Source organism: Rissa tridactyla, chromosome 15 (assembly GCF_028500815.1).
Source record: "Rissa tridactyla isolate bRisTri1 chromosome 15, bRisTri1.patW.cur.20221130, whole genome shotgun sequence".
Taxonomy (NCBI): Eukaryota; Metazoa; Chordata; class Aves; order Charadriiformes; family Laridae; genus Rissa; species Rissa tridactyla.
The window spans coordinates 8,860,453-8,876,456 of NC_071480.1; the positions used below are offsets into that span (position 1 = coordinate 8,860,453).

General features: G+C 41.7%; 1 protein-coding gene across 2 annotated transcripts in view; it reads left to right on the forward strand.

Annotated features, from left to right (window-relative positions):
• The window catches only part of ABCC3 (ATP binding cassette subfamily C member 3), a 50,498-nt gene that overhangs the window by 27,280 nt on the left and 7,214 nt on the right, over window positions 1–16,004 (forward strand). For both annotated transcript variants that reach the window (XM_054221816.1, XM_054221817.1), the window contains 15 exons: window positions 185–362; window positions 911–1,072; window positions 2,168–2,260; window positions 3,642–3,845; window positions 5,099–5,245; window positions 5,650–5,737; window positions 6,766–6,832; window positions 8,460–8,586; window positions 8,934–9,110; window positions 9,974–10,141; window positions 10,890–11,073; window positions 11,988–12,093; window positions 12,763–12,916; window positions 14,355–14,562; window positions 15,113–15,423. In XM_054221816.1, coding sequence (XP_054077791.1) covers window positions 185–362; window positions 911–1,072; window positions 2,168–2,260; window positions 3,642–3,845; window positions 5,099–5,245; window positions 5,650–5,737; window positions 6,766–6,832; window positions 8,460–8,586; window positions 8,934–9,110; window positions 9,974–10,141; window positions 10,890–11,073; window positions 11,988–12,093; window positions 12,763–12,916; window positions 14,355–14,562; window positions 15,113–15,423 — 2,374 coding nt within the window. The remainder of the gene's footprint in view (window positions 1–184; window positions 363–910; window positions 1,073–2,167; window positions 2,261–3,641; window positions 3,846–5,098; window positions 5,246–5,649; window positions 5,738–6,765; window positions 6,833–8,459; window positions 8,587–8,933; window positions 9,111–9,973; window positions 10,142–10,889; window positions 11,074–11,987; window positions 12,094–12,762; window positions 12,917–14,354; window positions 14,563–15,112; window positions 15,424–16,004) is intronic.

Below are 16,004 nucleotides of genomic sequence, written 5' to 3' on the forward strand. Positions count from 1 at the left end.
TGTTGTCTGACTGAAATCGTAACTCAGCTTGCATCCTGGAGAGCTGTTTACTTTTTGTGGTTAGAAAGAGGATGTGGCAGGATGCCATGGTTGAGAGAAGCTGTGTTACGTCCCATTAAACTTGCTGCATGTTTTTTATTTTTGTTTCTTTTTCCTTTTCCTTCCCTAATCTTCTGAAAAACAGTGTATTAATCGGCTTCACTAAGAACAAAGATGCACCAACCTGGTGGGGGTTTTTGATTGCGGCTTTGATGTTTATCTGTGCTGTGCTGCAGACGCTCATACTTCACCAGCATTTCCAGTACTGCTTTGTTACTGGGATGAGGCTGAGAACTGGGATCACTGGCGTGATATACCGAAAGGTAAGACTGGAAGCATTTTGTGGGCTGTAACACCAGTGTATAGCCAAGCAAGTGGCCTCAGTTCTCAAATACTCAGAGAAGAGCAGGCATATTGGAGAATAGCCTCCTGGAATATAAAAGACTGGGGGTTTTGGTGAGTTTTTAGGAGCACCTTTATCATACTTTACAGAATTTTCTAGCGATCAGCAACTTAGTGTGAGTGTACTGGTAGGTCACCAGATATATCATAGGCAAATATTGGTTCACTTTAAATATTTGGAAAAGGGATCCAGGAGAATAGAATGTTTCTGCTATGAGTTGATTAGATACAACTAGGTTTTCTTCAGAATGCCACATACTGCTTGAAATAGAGGTGCTCACAGGCAAACCATTTTAGGACGTCTTGTTCTTTGGAGATTAGGAATTGATGTAGGTGTGAAATATTTTATTCTTGTTGGAGAAGCACGTTCTCGGGGAGTGTCTTGTTTTGCTAATAATTGAGGACTACTTCTCTGTGTTTTCCATATGTATCCAGATTGTGAATCCACTAAATCTCTCTTATTTCTCAGTCCTTAGTCATCACAAATTCAGCAAAGCGCTCGTCTACTGTTGGAGAAATTGTCAACTTGATGTCAGTGGATGCCCAACGTTTCATGGACCTGATGACTTTCCTGAACATGTTGTGGTCTGCACCACTCCAGATATTTCTAGCTTTGTATTTCCTCTGGCAGGTACAGACATCGTCACTTTTTTTCAGAATTTGTCTAAATGATGTGCAAGCTTATTATTTTTTTGTTAATTTGACCGACCACTGCTTTTTTAGAAACTTACTGTTCTGCCTTGTAGTAAAATAGCTTGTACTGGTGTACATGATCAATTAGTCTCTTAATTATTTTGTTCAGCTGGTATGCAAAATAAGGCATTGGAAACAAAAGATAGCCTTTATGTCGCCTCTGTCCCTTCCATGCTTTGATAGGATCAGTCTCGGACTCGTCAGTGCTTCCAGTAGTTGATACAAAAGAGACCTTGAGGGAAATGGTTTAAAAACCAAACCAAACAAAAAAAACTGTGGACACAGAAAATGTAAGCCATGTATAAAGATTATGTCATGCTACATATGAAGAAGTTTTGTGCAAGTCAACATGAAAAAATTCTCGCCTGTAATAACCGTAATTTTTCCTTTGTTACCGTGAAGTTGTTTCTGGTTTATTCCAGATTCAGTCTGAGCACTGGCTTTCATCGTTAAAGTGTTTCTATGCAATTAATCTGTTTTACTGCATAAAACAGTAGCACAAACATAACCATATTGATTTAGACTTGAAAGCCGTTCAGTTGCAGCGGCTTTATGAGTTACTGCTCCGCTGGTAAGCTGAACCCTGGTAGCTAGCAGTTTGTGTGCTTTTACTCGCATTGAGGGTACCGAGTTAATTCAGTAATTGCAGCTCCCTGGGTCAGAGAGAAGTCAATGGAAAAATTCCTTCTGTGTGGCTTATTTGTTCCCTTTCTGCATTTGCTCAATAGCTCTGTGTTTGCATTAGTGCAAACTTACTTTCCCCTCCCACTGGGAACCACTTAACAGGTAAATCACAAAGCGCTCTGCTATTGCCAATACTAGCATAGCAATAATTCAAGGTGGATGCTGTCATGTTTTTCTGTCTCCTCCTCACAGTTGTTCTGTGGAATCAGAACACTTCACTGGGAGGAGTTCAACTTGTCTATGTAAAACATACTTTTCTGTTTCTGTGACCTGCTGTTGTTTTAATGCTTACTGTAGGGAAGAGCAGCACTTGGGTACAACAACAACTTTCTTTCTTTTTTCAATCAAGACTTTAGGGCCTTCTGTGCTGGCGGGAGTTGCCGTGATGGTTTTACTTATCCCGTTTAACTCTGCAATAGCAATGAAAACCAGAGCATTCCAGGTAAGGTACCAGCAGAGAAGGTGACGTTACCTGAATTGGCAGCTGTGCTATGAGGAATGAAGGTATCGGTGGTTGTCTTGGCCATTGAAGAGCTGCTATTTGCCCCAATTTATTTATGAGTAAGATTGTACCGATATATTTAACAACTGTATCCTCTCAGATAGTTTTTCCCATAGTGAATTGAATGCTATTTAAGGGAAAGGTGTGGCATTGAGTCAGTGGCTCTTCATAGTTCTGGAGCAGCTTTGGGGATTAGCAAGAAATTTCTTTGTCTCCATATCCCTTCACCTGGTAGCTTCTTCTAGGAGTGTCTAGAGAAAGGGCAAATAAATACTGTTTTTTAAGCTGTGAATGACTGTTTTCAGACATAGTAATTGAAACCTGGCAGCTTGGTTTTTTTATGCTAATAGCCAGTGTTGACTTTGACCGCAACTGAGCTGGGCTAAATTTATAGTTATTATCTTAAGGTAAAAGGATCCTTTATTCCTTTCTTTGTAGTCTTAGTTGTCTCTAGTCAAGGAAGGCTGAAAAAACCAATATAATAGTGCCCTCTGGCTTTGTGCTAGAAAAATCTAGTAAGTGGCTTGTGCTGTGCAACCTATCAGTGACTGACTGGAAGATATTTAAAAAAAAAAATAAATCAAGCTGTTGATGTAAAAAAGGTAAGAGTTGGAAAACGAATATAAATTACGACATTCAAGCACAGCCTTAGTATAACAGAGTGGTATTATTACGTGCCTTAGAGAGACATCCGGACTTCCCATTAAATCTCTTGGATGCTGACACGTTAGTATTAACATTCCTTTTCTCCCTTGCCCATTATAAGATGCTCAGAGCTGCATAACTTGGTGTGCATACGTGTGTGAATGCAGTTTTTCATTTTGTCTATACCGCTGAGCAGAGATTTTATTTTATGTTATTTTTTTAAAGTAACTGAATGAACCAGTGTATTCTAATGTATAGGAAAAAAAAATAAACTAGGAGTAACCACAATTTTCAAGGGATGCCCTAAGAAATACAGCTGTGCATATCAGGAAAAAAAAAACTGAAGAAATCAAAGGAAGAAGTAGGGTAGTTTTTTTGTGAAGGGCACGAATCTTTCTTTAAGGTGGTTTTGAAAATGTAATCCCTAACAGTGAAGATGAGTGGAAAGATTTTATGCTCTGCTTTTCAGCCAGCCATTTTCTTTGATTTCTGGTTTCTTTGGAGGTATAGGCTTGCACGGTAAGCTTACTCAAAACAGTCTGGCTTTCTTTAATTACCTTTTGCATCCTCTTTAGAAATAGCCCAAGGACCATCACAGCTGTGAGACAACATGTTGAAAGCTCTCTTCTAGTCATTCCTGTGACACTCTTGTCTCCTGTGTTTACTGATAACCTAGGTGGAACAAATGCGATATAAAGACTCCCGCATTAAATTAATGAATGAGATCCTGGGTGGTATAAAGGTGCTGAAGCTGTATGCTTGGGAGCCATCGTTTTCAGAAAAGGTGTTGGAGATACGAAAGAATGAGCTCCGAGTTTTGAAGAAATCTGCCTATCTCAATTCTGTGTCCACCTTTGCATGGATCAGCGCACCATTCCTGGTAAACTGAATTTAGACTGAATTTAGAACTGACGTTCTAAGCTGTACAAGTACATCCTCGAAGGATAAGCGTGAGGCTTTGTGCTTGCTAAATGTACATAGGAATAAAATGTAAATACTTTTTAAAAAATTATTCACATGCTTTGAAGCAAAGTTCCCTGTTCTCTAGAGCCTTTTTGTTAATCGGTATTAAAGTATTTCTTGATAAAGCCTGCCAGTGGAAGCTGGGAATAACTGTCTTGGGAGAATTTCCAACCACTTCAAAGTACTGCCCATAACAAATTGAGACTAGAATTTGAAACCTCAGAGATACTTGTGAATAGCAAAAATAGCAAAAAAAAAATTTTAATTGAGTCAGTCAGGACAAGGTCTGTCTTAAGCTCTCATTTCTACCTTTCGTGTTACAGTGCTCTGCTTGTTTTACTGGGAGAGGGAGTTGTTAAATTATTCTACAACCTAAAAAAGGATTGATTTAATGTAGAAAAATAAAGCCTAAATGATACACTGCCAATTCTGAAATGCTTTTTCCTCAATTTTCTCTTTCCCTCTATTTTCCACTTCATTGCACTGTGATCTCTTTTGCAGAAAGGGCTTTGGTGAATAAAAACATTCAGATAAGTGCTTTGTCAAAAATATTCATAGCCAACTGTTCTTGAGACCAAAAGCCCAACCCCAGGCCAGAAATACTCTTACTGGCCTCAAGATCCTGCCTTTTTCGTGTTCCCTCAAAGTTAATGCACTTCCTTAAATGCACATTCCTGTTTCTGCTCACCGTTAGTTTACTTGCATAGGATGGTTACTCCACAGTGGATGTTCCCTGTCATACAACAAACCAGCAAATAACTTGGAATTTACTCCCTTTCCTACTGTTCAGTAGGTTTTGTTTGCTTAGCCTGCAGTTTACAATGGGAAAATTTGGTTGGGTGGAGTTGGAAACGCAGCCAAACCACAGCCAGATAACCGCTTTTCATTTTTATTTGCCCGAGTTCTGTAGTTCATCTCTTGAATCTCCTAGATCAACTAAATGTAGCCATTAGTAATCTGAAAGTTATTTTATTCCGCGTGCCCTTTTTTGTATCAACTTGTTCATGTGACTTGTCATTCTTAAAGCATGTTGAAAAGGTCAGAAACAGAGAATTTGCCCCATTTTGTTGTTGATACTTTTATTTCAAAGGTGCCTATCAGGCTTGACTGCTTTTTAAAATGTCAAAATATTACATACGTCTGGCAGTAAACTCACTTTCTGGCTTTCAGGTAGCATTGACGACATTTGCTGTATATGTCTCGGTGGATGAGAAGAATATCCTGGATGCAGAAAAGGCTTTTGTCTCCCTCTCCTTGTTTAACATCTTAAAGTTTCCCCTCAATATGCTCCCACAAGTCATTAGCAACATTGCGCAGGTAAGGAGGGTCTGGTGTGTAAGTTGTTTTGAACAACTTGATAAAAAGAACCCCAGATATCCCCGATTTCTGGAATGCAGAGATCCCTTGCATCCGCCTGTTAGCTGGATTTCCTTCTAATATCCTTTCTCTACTGCTGCCCTGTATTGGAAAGCCTGCCCCTTCTGAGTAAGCTTGTCTGCGTGAGTTTTGCTTTGCTCAGGTGAACTCAGCTTGGTCTGAGAAATTTCACAGTCAAAAGCTTGAATTTCAGCGTAAGACTGATTTCAGGGAAGGAATGAGTCACTGTTCAGCAAGCCCATGGAGTGAAAGCCTAAGCCATTCTGCATGCTTTCTTTTTCAGTCGTAAGAGCATTAAGTCCCCATTAAAAGAATGATAAAATAACACCGCGCTCTTTTCTTAGACAAGTGTTTCCCTGAAGAGAATTCAGCAGTTCCTGAGTCATGATGAACTTGATCCAAATTGTGTGGAAACAAAAGTGATTGCACCAGGTAAAGACATCAGTATTTTTCTAAACTATGCTAATTCGACAAACATTTTGCATTTGTTTTGGACTGGTTGAGTTATGGGGGGAAAAAAAAAAAACAAGAAAAAAACAACACAAAAAGAAAATAACAGTAGTAATCTTGGCTTTTTTAAAAAAGAAGGTGCTGCTTTGAAAAGTATGTTTGCTGTTCAGGCTATGTGGAAATTACAAAAAGTTCCTGGCTATATTTTTAGGCTTTGAGCAGAGTTATTGGGCCTGAGTTTGTATCTGCAATGGATTGGATGCTAACTGCAGTGCATAATGAAGTGCATCCACTGACTAGGGACAGCAAGACCTGCTCAAACCTTTTCGCACTGCACAAATGCTCAGCAACATTATAAACAGTTTTGATTTCTTCTGTTGGAAATGAGCAAACGAGCAAACCAGGTGGTCTCAAAAAAAATGTGTTTTCTCATGTAATGCTCGCTGGTGATAGTGCGGTTTGAAACTCCTCCTCTGCGTGATGCCATAGACAGAGCAGGAGGAGGGATGGCTGTGCGGCTGTCATGCGATTGCTGTCATACGCCACCCCACCAGGAGGTAAAGGAATCTGTGACTTGTTAGTGTGGCAAGCAAAAAGCTGCGCAGAGGCAAATTGAATGTGATACATCAAAGTCAACAGCATGTGGTGGTCTCCTACCGACTTCAAAGTGGTTTTTTAAGTAAAGTTGTGCTAGCGGTTGCACGGGGATTTGGAGCAGCAAGTGTTGGGACTAGACTCGCCGGGGCAAGGGGAAGCAGGACAGCTTTTCAGCTCCATAGGTCTGAGCTCACAGTCTATAGCTTAAGCTGCGATCAGTTATTTTCACTCTGAACGAGCCTGTCTTGTGACCCACAGTCATGAGACTGTGTTTCCCATGCCTGTAGAAAAGGGAACTGCAGTGTACATGAAACACCCATAAATAAAGATTTCTCTGTCTGGCAGTCTCTCAGCCATACTATTCTGTGTAATACGTTTCCTGCCTTCTCTATTGTTGTGGTTTTGTCATACAGGCAATGCCATCAGCGTAACAAATGCGACGTTCAGCTGGGGAAAGGAGCTTAAGCCATCTTTGAAAGAGTAAGATTTCTTTATGCAATTGCAATACAACATCTACCTGCTTCCTGGTTTCTGGCTCCTGGGAGATCTGTTTGAAAGATGTCTGGTAATATCTGCAGGCTCACTTCTGGAAAAGGTTGTTTCCACACATCCCATAAGTGCATCTCTTCTGCCTTTAAAACATCGAGCTAATCCTCATAACTGATGGTATTTAGGCTTTACAGAGCAGTGCTGTAAGGCTTTAACTCCGCGGCGACTAGCATAAAATAGTTACCCAGTAAGGGGCAGAAAAGCTGTGCAAATTTCTTAAAAAGGCATTTTTTTTAACTGAACTGTTGGACAAATCAAATTGGTCTGATGGATTACGAGGACAGTTGAGATGTCTGAGTTTGGACTTGGGCGTGCGAACGGTGATCTGCCCTTTCAAGAGTCCTGTAGCAGGCTCATCCCTGTGGCTGTACGTGGGCCGTGTCCAGACTATGGGGGTGCATGTTTTCCTCATTTGCCTATTTGAATGAACACAAAACTTGCCTGGAAGCGTATACTTCCTTATGTTATACTTTGTCGTCAGATCAAAATCACAGAAACCTGCTAAGTATTGGTAGAATTCTCACTGCAAGGAGCTTGTGCTGCTGTGCTGAGTAACCTGCAAGCAAGAGGCTTCGAGTTCAAAGGAGCCAGTTTGGTTCAGGCAAACCAATCTGCGGCCAGGTAGACTTCAGTGTTCTGGGGTTTATTTCATAAAGAACCATGCGTCTCCAGCTCAAATTGTGCCTAAAAATTACCACCAGTGCCTAAAAATTACCCAGTGACTTGCTAAAGTAGCAGTAAGGCAAAACTCAGCTAGAGGGAATGAATGATGAAAAAAAAAATTTTAGTGCTTTTGAGTTTTCCTGCTTTGAATATTTTTTTAAAAACAAAGAAACAAACAAAAACCCACTTGCAGTGTTCAAAACAATCAGCTACCTGCTTGGCAAAAATCTGCATAAGAATTGGAGCCCTGATTCTGCATCAGGATCTGTGCAAACAGAATTTTGTCTTGATTTCATTAGTGAAAGACACTTTGGCAAAGAGACTGTGTCCATCAGTCATTTCTGTATCAGTTCACCTTCAAAACCAGGACCTAAAGCAGTACCCTTAAGAACACAGTGGGGAAAACAGTTAAGAATTTTAATAGGGAAAGTTTTGTTTTTCTTGCGTCGTTATAAACCCTATTTATTAGCACTAAAGTGGTTTGAACATTTTTAGGCGGGTTGTATTCACTCACTAGTTTTGTACAATTGCTCTTGGTTTTAAAATCAAAAACCAAAAGACGGGCTGCTTTCAAAACGCTTAGTAACCGTGCTTGACTTGCTGGTGGACTGATACAACACAGCAAAGGGTCTTGGAAGGCTTGCTGCCAATCCTACTGACTTAACAACCCGCAAGAGAGATTAATGCTGGGTTTCCATTTGCTCCTACAGTTCTGGTTACAGTTGACTGTACACAAGAAAGGGAGGAGAAGACCAGTGACCAAGCTATGTTTACTATATCCAGTCAAGCTGAGGTCGGGCTGATTTGTCACTGTCTATTTCAGCCCTGGTTTAAAGACCCGTAATGTCTTTAGTAAACTAATGTTTAATTAATTTCCAGCCTGTTTCCTCCACAGTATAAATCTGTTGGTCCCCAGTGGTGCTTTGGTTGCCGTTGTTGGCCATGTTGGCTGTGGGAAATCTTCTCTAGTGTCTGCTCTCCTGGGTGAAATGGAAAAGCTGGAAGGAGAAGTGGCTGTAAAGGTTGGTATTGTTTACGATGCCATTTAATGATGGTGTGGAAATGTGCTGCTTATGCCTGGCATTGCTTATATTGTACATCGGGCTGGAGAGGGAATTCTCTTTGCTCCTATGTCAGCTCGTCTGCGTGTTTATTTGGGTTTTGCCCACACCTGTTCACTTGTGTTTTATATGAAATGATTTTTCTGATTCCATCAAATATACATCAGCAATTAGCACATCTATATGTATAATGGGAACGTATATCAAACAGGAGCTATATCTGTGTGCTGCAGATCTTAATCAGAGTTGTAAGCGTGAATTGTTGCTTGCAACAAGTCAAAGGTTTCCTTTCTGCCTCCTTGCTCTAGGGTTCTGTTGCTTATGTGCCTCAACAAGCCTGGATCCAGAATGCCACACTGAAAGATAACATTTTGTTTGGCCAAGCCCCTAATGAACAAAAATACCAAAATGTCCTGGAGGTCTGCGCTTTAAAGACTGACCTGGAAGTGCTGCCAGGAGGAGATCAGACTGAGATAGGAGAGAAGGTAATTTTATTTTTATTTCAAGTCAGACCTGCTTGGTGATTCCTCTTCAGTCTAGCTAAAGAGAGAATGGTGTAAAGTCAGCCCTTGATCTGGGTTGATCATTACAATGGCATCCCTGTTACAATCCACCCTGGAACATGTGGGGCAGTTTTGCGGAAGGCAGTTGGACTTAAACTTGTTCCTAATTTTAAGCGTGTGTTTGTACTGTGATACAAAATTGCCTATCTAGCCCTGGAAGATCAGAGCATCCTCCATTTGTTGTCCAATTGTAAGCATGCATCTGTCCAGAATACTTAAAGTCCTTCCTTTTCCTGTCGGGATAAAAACGGAGGGAACATATGGTGTGCGTCAACTGAAAAAGTGGTATGATCATCCTTTAACGCCTCATTTTAATGAGAAACTTTTACATCTGTGATTACCAACAAAGAGATTTTTTTTTTTTCATAAGCCACTAAATTTGAGATGGATATCATGAAGTGGGGTGGATATGTGGATTTGTATGTAAGATGAGAGATGTGGAAGATGTTCCAGGTGCCGCAGCCCTGCTTTGAATGTTTGCATTTTACATCCTGGTTGATGGTCTTCCTTTTTATAGTTTTGCGTTTTAGCAGTTCCCTTTAGGAGCTTATTAGGCAAGAGGCTTATTCCGTCTCCAGATTGCTGGGTGAGTGGAAGTTTGGCAGGGAACAAACAGATTTAGAGGCGTTGCGTTCCTGTCTCTGGCTCTGAGTGAGTTATTCTCTTCAGCGTCTCATGTTTCATTTAGCATCCATGTGTTTGACTGAGTGAGAGCCATAAAAAGTCATAGCTGTTGTTGGGACCGAGTTGTGTGATATGTTTTGTTCTCTCCTCTCTCCCTTCAGGGCATCAACCTCTCAGGTGGCCAGAGGCAGCGAGTGAGCCTGGCTCGGGCGGTGTACAGCAACTCTGACATTTACCTATTAGACGATCCTCTTTCTGCTGTGGACTCGCATGTTGCAAAGCACATCTTTGACAAAGTTATTGGTCCAGATGGGGTACTTAAAGGAAAAGTAAGCTGGCATTTAGATCCTCCTAAAAACGCACACAAACTCAGAAACACTGGTGGGTAACAGGAAAGCTATTTCACCACCGAGGCTTGAGTGCTGAATCATTCCTGAATTTCTGTGTTTAATTGGCAGCGTGCACACCTTTTCCCCACAGCACAGACTCTGCGGTGAGCTGCTGTTTAGGCATGCTCAGAAGTGATGTGATCTCGTCAGAACATGTAGAGGCAAAAACTTGGTCTGTCTTTTAAAATCCCTACTATGAGATCTCCAAAAACAAGGCATCTGCAGAAACTTGTAAAGGTTGTCAGCTTAGTATTGCTTGTTGTTTCTCGGAGGCAGCGTAGTGAGGACGTTGTAACAGCTTACTCACTTTACAGTTACTGAGGTCTTTGGCAGTATGCAACCAAATTGCAGTCTCTTTCCTTGCCCCTCTACTCCTCTTATGATCTCCTCAGACTCTCTCAGAGCTCAAAAGAGAAGGGCTGCAAAGAAAATCAGCGCAAGGGAAAGTGGGACTGATAATTCAGTTGGTTTACTTCCTTCTGTGGTTGTATCAGTACGCAGTGGGAAGCATGCACGTATTTCTAAGCTAATTTGGCTAACAGGGACAGTGTATTTACCCTGGCATTTCACCTCGACGCGAGAACTCACTCACTGTCCCAAAAATATGGCAGTATTTGGCTTGCTGAGTAGTGTTAGTCCCCACAGTGACAACTGAGGTGTGGGTTTTTTTCTCCTTTTCCCTCTCCAGACCCGCATTCTGGTGACCCATGGCATCAGCTTCCTGCCTCAGGTAGACCGTATCGTTGTCCTGGTAGATGGCAAAATCTCAGAAATGGGATCTTACCAAGACCTTCTGAAACAAAACCAGGCCTTTGCAGAATTCCTGCGAAATTATGCACTTGATGAAGATATCGAAGAGGACGAACCAACAAGTACAGTATTGCTTTTTCTTAAAACATGTATTTTTCTGTCAACTAGATTACAGGTATTTTCTCTGTATAAAATGTCCCCCGCTTCTTCATGACAGCCTGGCATTTGCCTTTCTGCACTACCATGAAAATTATTTTCTATGGCCAGGTCTGTATTATTGATAAATGTTTTCACAAATTTCTTGCAGAATTTCATGTGGTTTGTCCTAGAGAAAAAAAGCAGTTCTTGTGTTAGAAATCATTTTAAAGTTGGGAATTTATTTTAGGATTAGCAAGGTCAAGGTCAGCAGGAAAATGGAGCAGCCGAGAACCAACTTGCTTGCTATCATAGGGGCTACCCAGAGTCTGGTATTGTTTCCTCTGTTTATACATTGTTGGTTTTTTCATATAGCAAAGTTCAATGACATTTTAATCCTGGGTTACTTTTGGTTTGGTTCTGATAAAATGATACAAGATTAAAGCATTTCGGTAAACGTTTCCTCTGTGTGACAGTGTTCCCACGCTCTTTGATTGCAGCACTGCTGCTCTCCAGACAGGCAGAGAGGAACACGTGTGACATCTTCTAGCAGCAGCAGAGGCTTCCAGTAGTTCCTGACACGGCTCCCCCATCCCAAGATCGTGCCTAGAGCATGTCCTATAAACGAATTTACCGACTATAACGCTATTGCTTAACAATTCTGATGCGCTAAAGGAATGTGATGTAAATGCATTTGGCAGCCAACGCGCCTCACAAGATCTTTGCAATTTAGTTAGGAAAAGTGATTCACGGAAGGGATGCGAGCAAAACTATGGCGAAGTTTATGCACTATGATTTTCCTGCTGTGGTATTGTTCATGATTCTTGCTGTGTATAGCCACCTTTTTCTGTGCTTTATGCTTTATTCAGCAGAAAATCTGAGATGTGATCTTGTCTTGCAGTGCTGGAGGAGGAAGAAGTGCTGCTCGCTGAAGACACCCTCAGCATCCACACTGATCTGGCAGATAATGAACCGGTTACAAATGAGGTCCGCAAACAGTTTCTTAGGTAAACATGAGGTCCTCTCATCTTTATAGTCTGTGTCTGGGGTGAAACGCATCTGAAAGAGGTTGGTCACGTACTACCTCTCAGTCCGGACTTTAGTTTCCATAGTTTCCTCTTATACATAAGTTGGTTTAGTGTCCTTTCGAAAATAAACGTGAAGGAACATGCAAAGATGATCAAACATCTATTCCTGCAATCCCTTTTTTAATATGAACTGAACCAATTTCTTAAAGCAGCTCTCTGGTTCTCAGCTAACACCACTGTGTGTATTTACCCACATAACATAAACCCTTCACATTGTGCTTTTCAATTGGGAATCATGGAAATCTTTAGAAGTTTTCATAACCATACCCACATGTCCAGCTGTCCAGCTACTGTTGACGTGAAAACAGAGAGGCTCTGGGATTAGCTTTGAAATATCTGTCTTGCGATGAAGCCTCTAAAGGCCTTTACCAAAGAGCCCAGGCCCTGCCACAGCCTGTGTTAGGTACTGCATTTCTGGCATCACTGAGCATTCAGAGGGTTGGTACAAGCACCCGTAGCTGTGAGTCAGGCTGGCATGGGAACTCAGCAGAAGAGCTGGGAATAAATCCAATCTCCTGCATCCCAGCCTTGCCTTAGCACTGCCACAATATGCCCTTTTTCTCCTAATGATTCTTTTGTTTTGACTAGGCAACTTAGTGTAATATCTTCTGAGGGAGGAGAATGTCCCAACAAAATGTCAACGAAACGAAGAGTCTGTGAAAAGAAGCCAGCAGAGCCTCCTCTGCCAAGAAAAAATCCTAACGAGAAACTTATTCAGGCTGAAACCACTGAAACGGGAACGGTATGGTTTGATACCTATCTCCCTTTTCCTATGTTTTTTTTTTTTTTTTTAGTGTTTGAAAAAATCATGTTTATTTTTACATTTGATCCAGTTCTGTTAAATGTGTTGTATAAATTGCAACTGCAGGCTTTGGGCATTAATCTGGTGGCCATTGATCATTCAAACTTGGGATTTTGGCAGAGGTTTCTGCACCTGGCAAGGGCTACGTACTTAGGGAAAAAAAGAAAAGAAAAAAGATGAAAAATCCCTTCCAGCTCCTGCCACAGTCACCTGATACTGCGTAGCACTGCGCTCCATCAGCACCGCCTTTGCGTTGCAGAGCTTTCAACACTGTTGGTTTTTAAAGTCTTTGGCTGCTGTTGAGTCCAGCTGCAGCAGTGGGTGTTTGATGACCCGCAGCAGTGGGTTACACGCGCCAGCTGCCGGCTGTGTGCCAGGGGATCTGCTCTGCATGAATGATACCTGCCTCCCCGTCTTCGAGAGCATTTTATGCTTATAGGTGCAAAAGGGGCTGTAGCCTTCCCGAGCAGGGCCAGGGAGTGAAAGGGGAACGGGGAAAAAGAGAAGGGGAACAGGGGAAAAGAGAAGGTGGGAATACAAAAGTAAACGAGAGGGACAGAAAGGAGCAGTGGATGGAATAGGAGCCGGGAGGTTTTGTTAAAGAAAGCCCCTTCCCTCCACTTCAGAAGGCTCAGTGTGTGCTGTTTAGTCTGATGTATGTGGTCCTTGGCACAGGACCTTAGCAGTTTCTGTGGATTATTTTAGCTTTCAAAGTGCCTAATCAACAACACTTGTTCGTTTAATTATTCCTTCTTATGCTTTTTTAGAGACCGAGTTTTGTCCTGAGTGTCTGTCTCTTTTTGCGTCTCTGCCTTTTTGCACTACCTTAGAGAAAGCATCTTTACTTTTTGCCACAAGCATCATCTCTTTATTTTCCTATTGGGGTGCACTAGCATTTGGTACCTCATTTAAGCTGCTGTAAAGACACCTGAATGGGGGCATATTCAGCAGTTTTCCTTAAATAGGCCATTTAAAGTAGTCCTGAGATCGATACGCCTGCCAAGTTGCTTCTTTTGCCCGAAAAACTTGGCTCCTGTTCTTGTTACCCATCCTCTGCTGCTATTTGATCAGCCTCTTTCCTTTTTTTTTTTTTTCCTTCCTTCCCTCTGGCATAATCTTAAAAGCTAAAAACCCACAAAACTAATAAAATACAGTTCCTCAAAATGGAGGAAAAGAATATTTCAGAGAAGTTTCTGACTTACTTTGAAAGTCATCGCCCTGACGTGGAGCTCAGGCAGATGAGCTGTTCTCTGTGCTGTGTTGGAGTTTGGGCGGTGTTGAACTCAGCAGTTCCTCTGACGAAGAATTTTTTTTCTCTTAATCTGTGTAAACTGATTGTGTAAGTTGTGCAAACCAGCTCTGGTGTGTGATTTTGCAGGTAAAGCTAACAGTGTTCTGGCAATACGTGAAGGCTGTCGGCCCTGTCATTTCTTTAGTGATATGTTTCCTATATTGCTGTCAAAATGCTGCTGCCATTGGGGCCAACGTGTGGCTCAGTGACTGGACCAACGAGCCGGTGATAAATGGGACTCAGCACAACACAGCCATGCGCATCGGAGTCTATGCTGCCTTGGGCCTCTTGCAAGGTGAGACCAGATGAAATCATGATGGCTCAATGTTTAGTAAAGAGGAATTAGGTGTGAAAGCCACAGCACCCCCCAAATCCTATCCTAAGCACAGGAAGTAACGTAACCTGGAGCTACAAAGTCTGAGCTCAGCGCAACACTTTTACATTTTTTTTTTGTGAAGCCCTTGGAGGGGGTCGAACAGGTGACATGGAAGCTTGAGAGAGGTAAGTTGAAGAGAAAACGTGAAAACTTAGGTGCAGAGAGACTGAAGGGCTGGGGCGAAGTTGTAGCATTAGGACTTCATGGAGGCTTGTGGAAAGCAGAGGGAGGATGGTTGTGCATCTCTCTGCTGTGGACAGCATGGTGAAATCCTGCAGGACTTGTTCCTGTGCTTTAGGCAGCTGTGGCCGCAATGCTGTAGTGCTAATGTGCATGGTAAGAGAAGAATGCACAGGGAATACGGTAAAGGAAAAAAAGCTTCTAGCACAACAGCAGCTGCTGAGAGTCAGAGAACTGTGAATCAGGAACATCATTTCACTGGCAGACACGTCTCCTCTTCACCTCTTAGGCCTCATTGTTCTCATCTCCTCCTTTACCCTGGCCATGGGAGGTATTAATGCGGCCCGGACGCTCCATGCTGCTTTGCTGGAGAACAAATTTCACACCCCGCAGTCCTTCTACGACACCACCCCGACCGGCCGAATCATCAACCGCTTTTCGAAGGACATCTATGTGATTGATGAAGTAATCCCACCGACCATCCTGATGTTCCTCGGAACGTTCTTCACCTCTTTATCGACAATGATTGTAATTATAGCAAGTACTCCTCTCTTCGCTGTGGTTATAGTTCCACTTGCAATTCTCTACTTCTTTGTTCAGGTAACTGGAAAAATATCTGACTACCATTGCAATGACTCTTATTCCATTGTTCGTGTTTCTTTTTAGGAAAAACAACATGAATTTGAGGGGAAAAATGAAATGTCTGAAGTAACTACATGTTTATGTAAACAAAACATTATTTACTTCTCTCAGAAAAATAAATGGGCTGTGAGATGCGGTCATGAAATAGATAGGCATAACCTTTTTTTGCTTTTAAGTAATAACAAATAAGCTTTCTGCTAGAGAGAGCACTGCAGTGCACTTCAATATATCGGAGTGTGTATATATCTGACATATTGACAAGTTTTTAAGGTGGCGAGGAGTTAAAATATTGAAACTAGAAAGCATCAATTTTATTGACTTCTGAGCAAAAATGAAGCTTATTTTATAGACCATAAATAGAGACCTGATAACGGAGGAGGAAATTCATGTTTCATTTTCTTGGAAAATGAGGCTCCAACAAATGAATTTTGTTAGGCTATGTCAACTAAATTTAAAGGCACATAGATAAATTCAACTTACAGTCTATAGAAATTGCAGTTACCCAATACTCTGTTGTGGAATGAAGCAAAGATAACTTT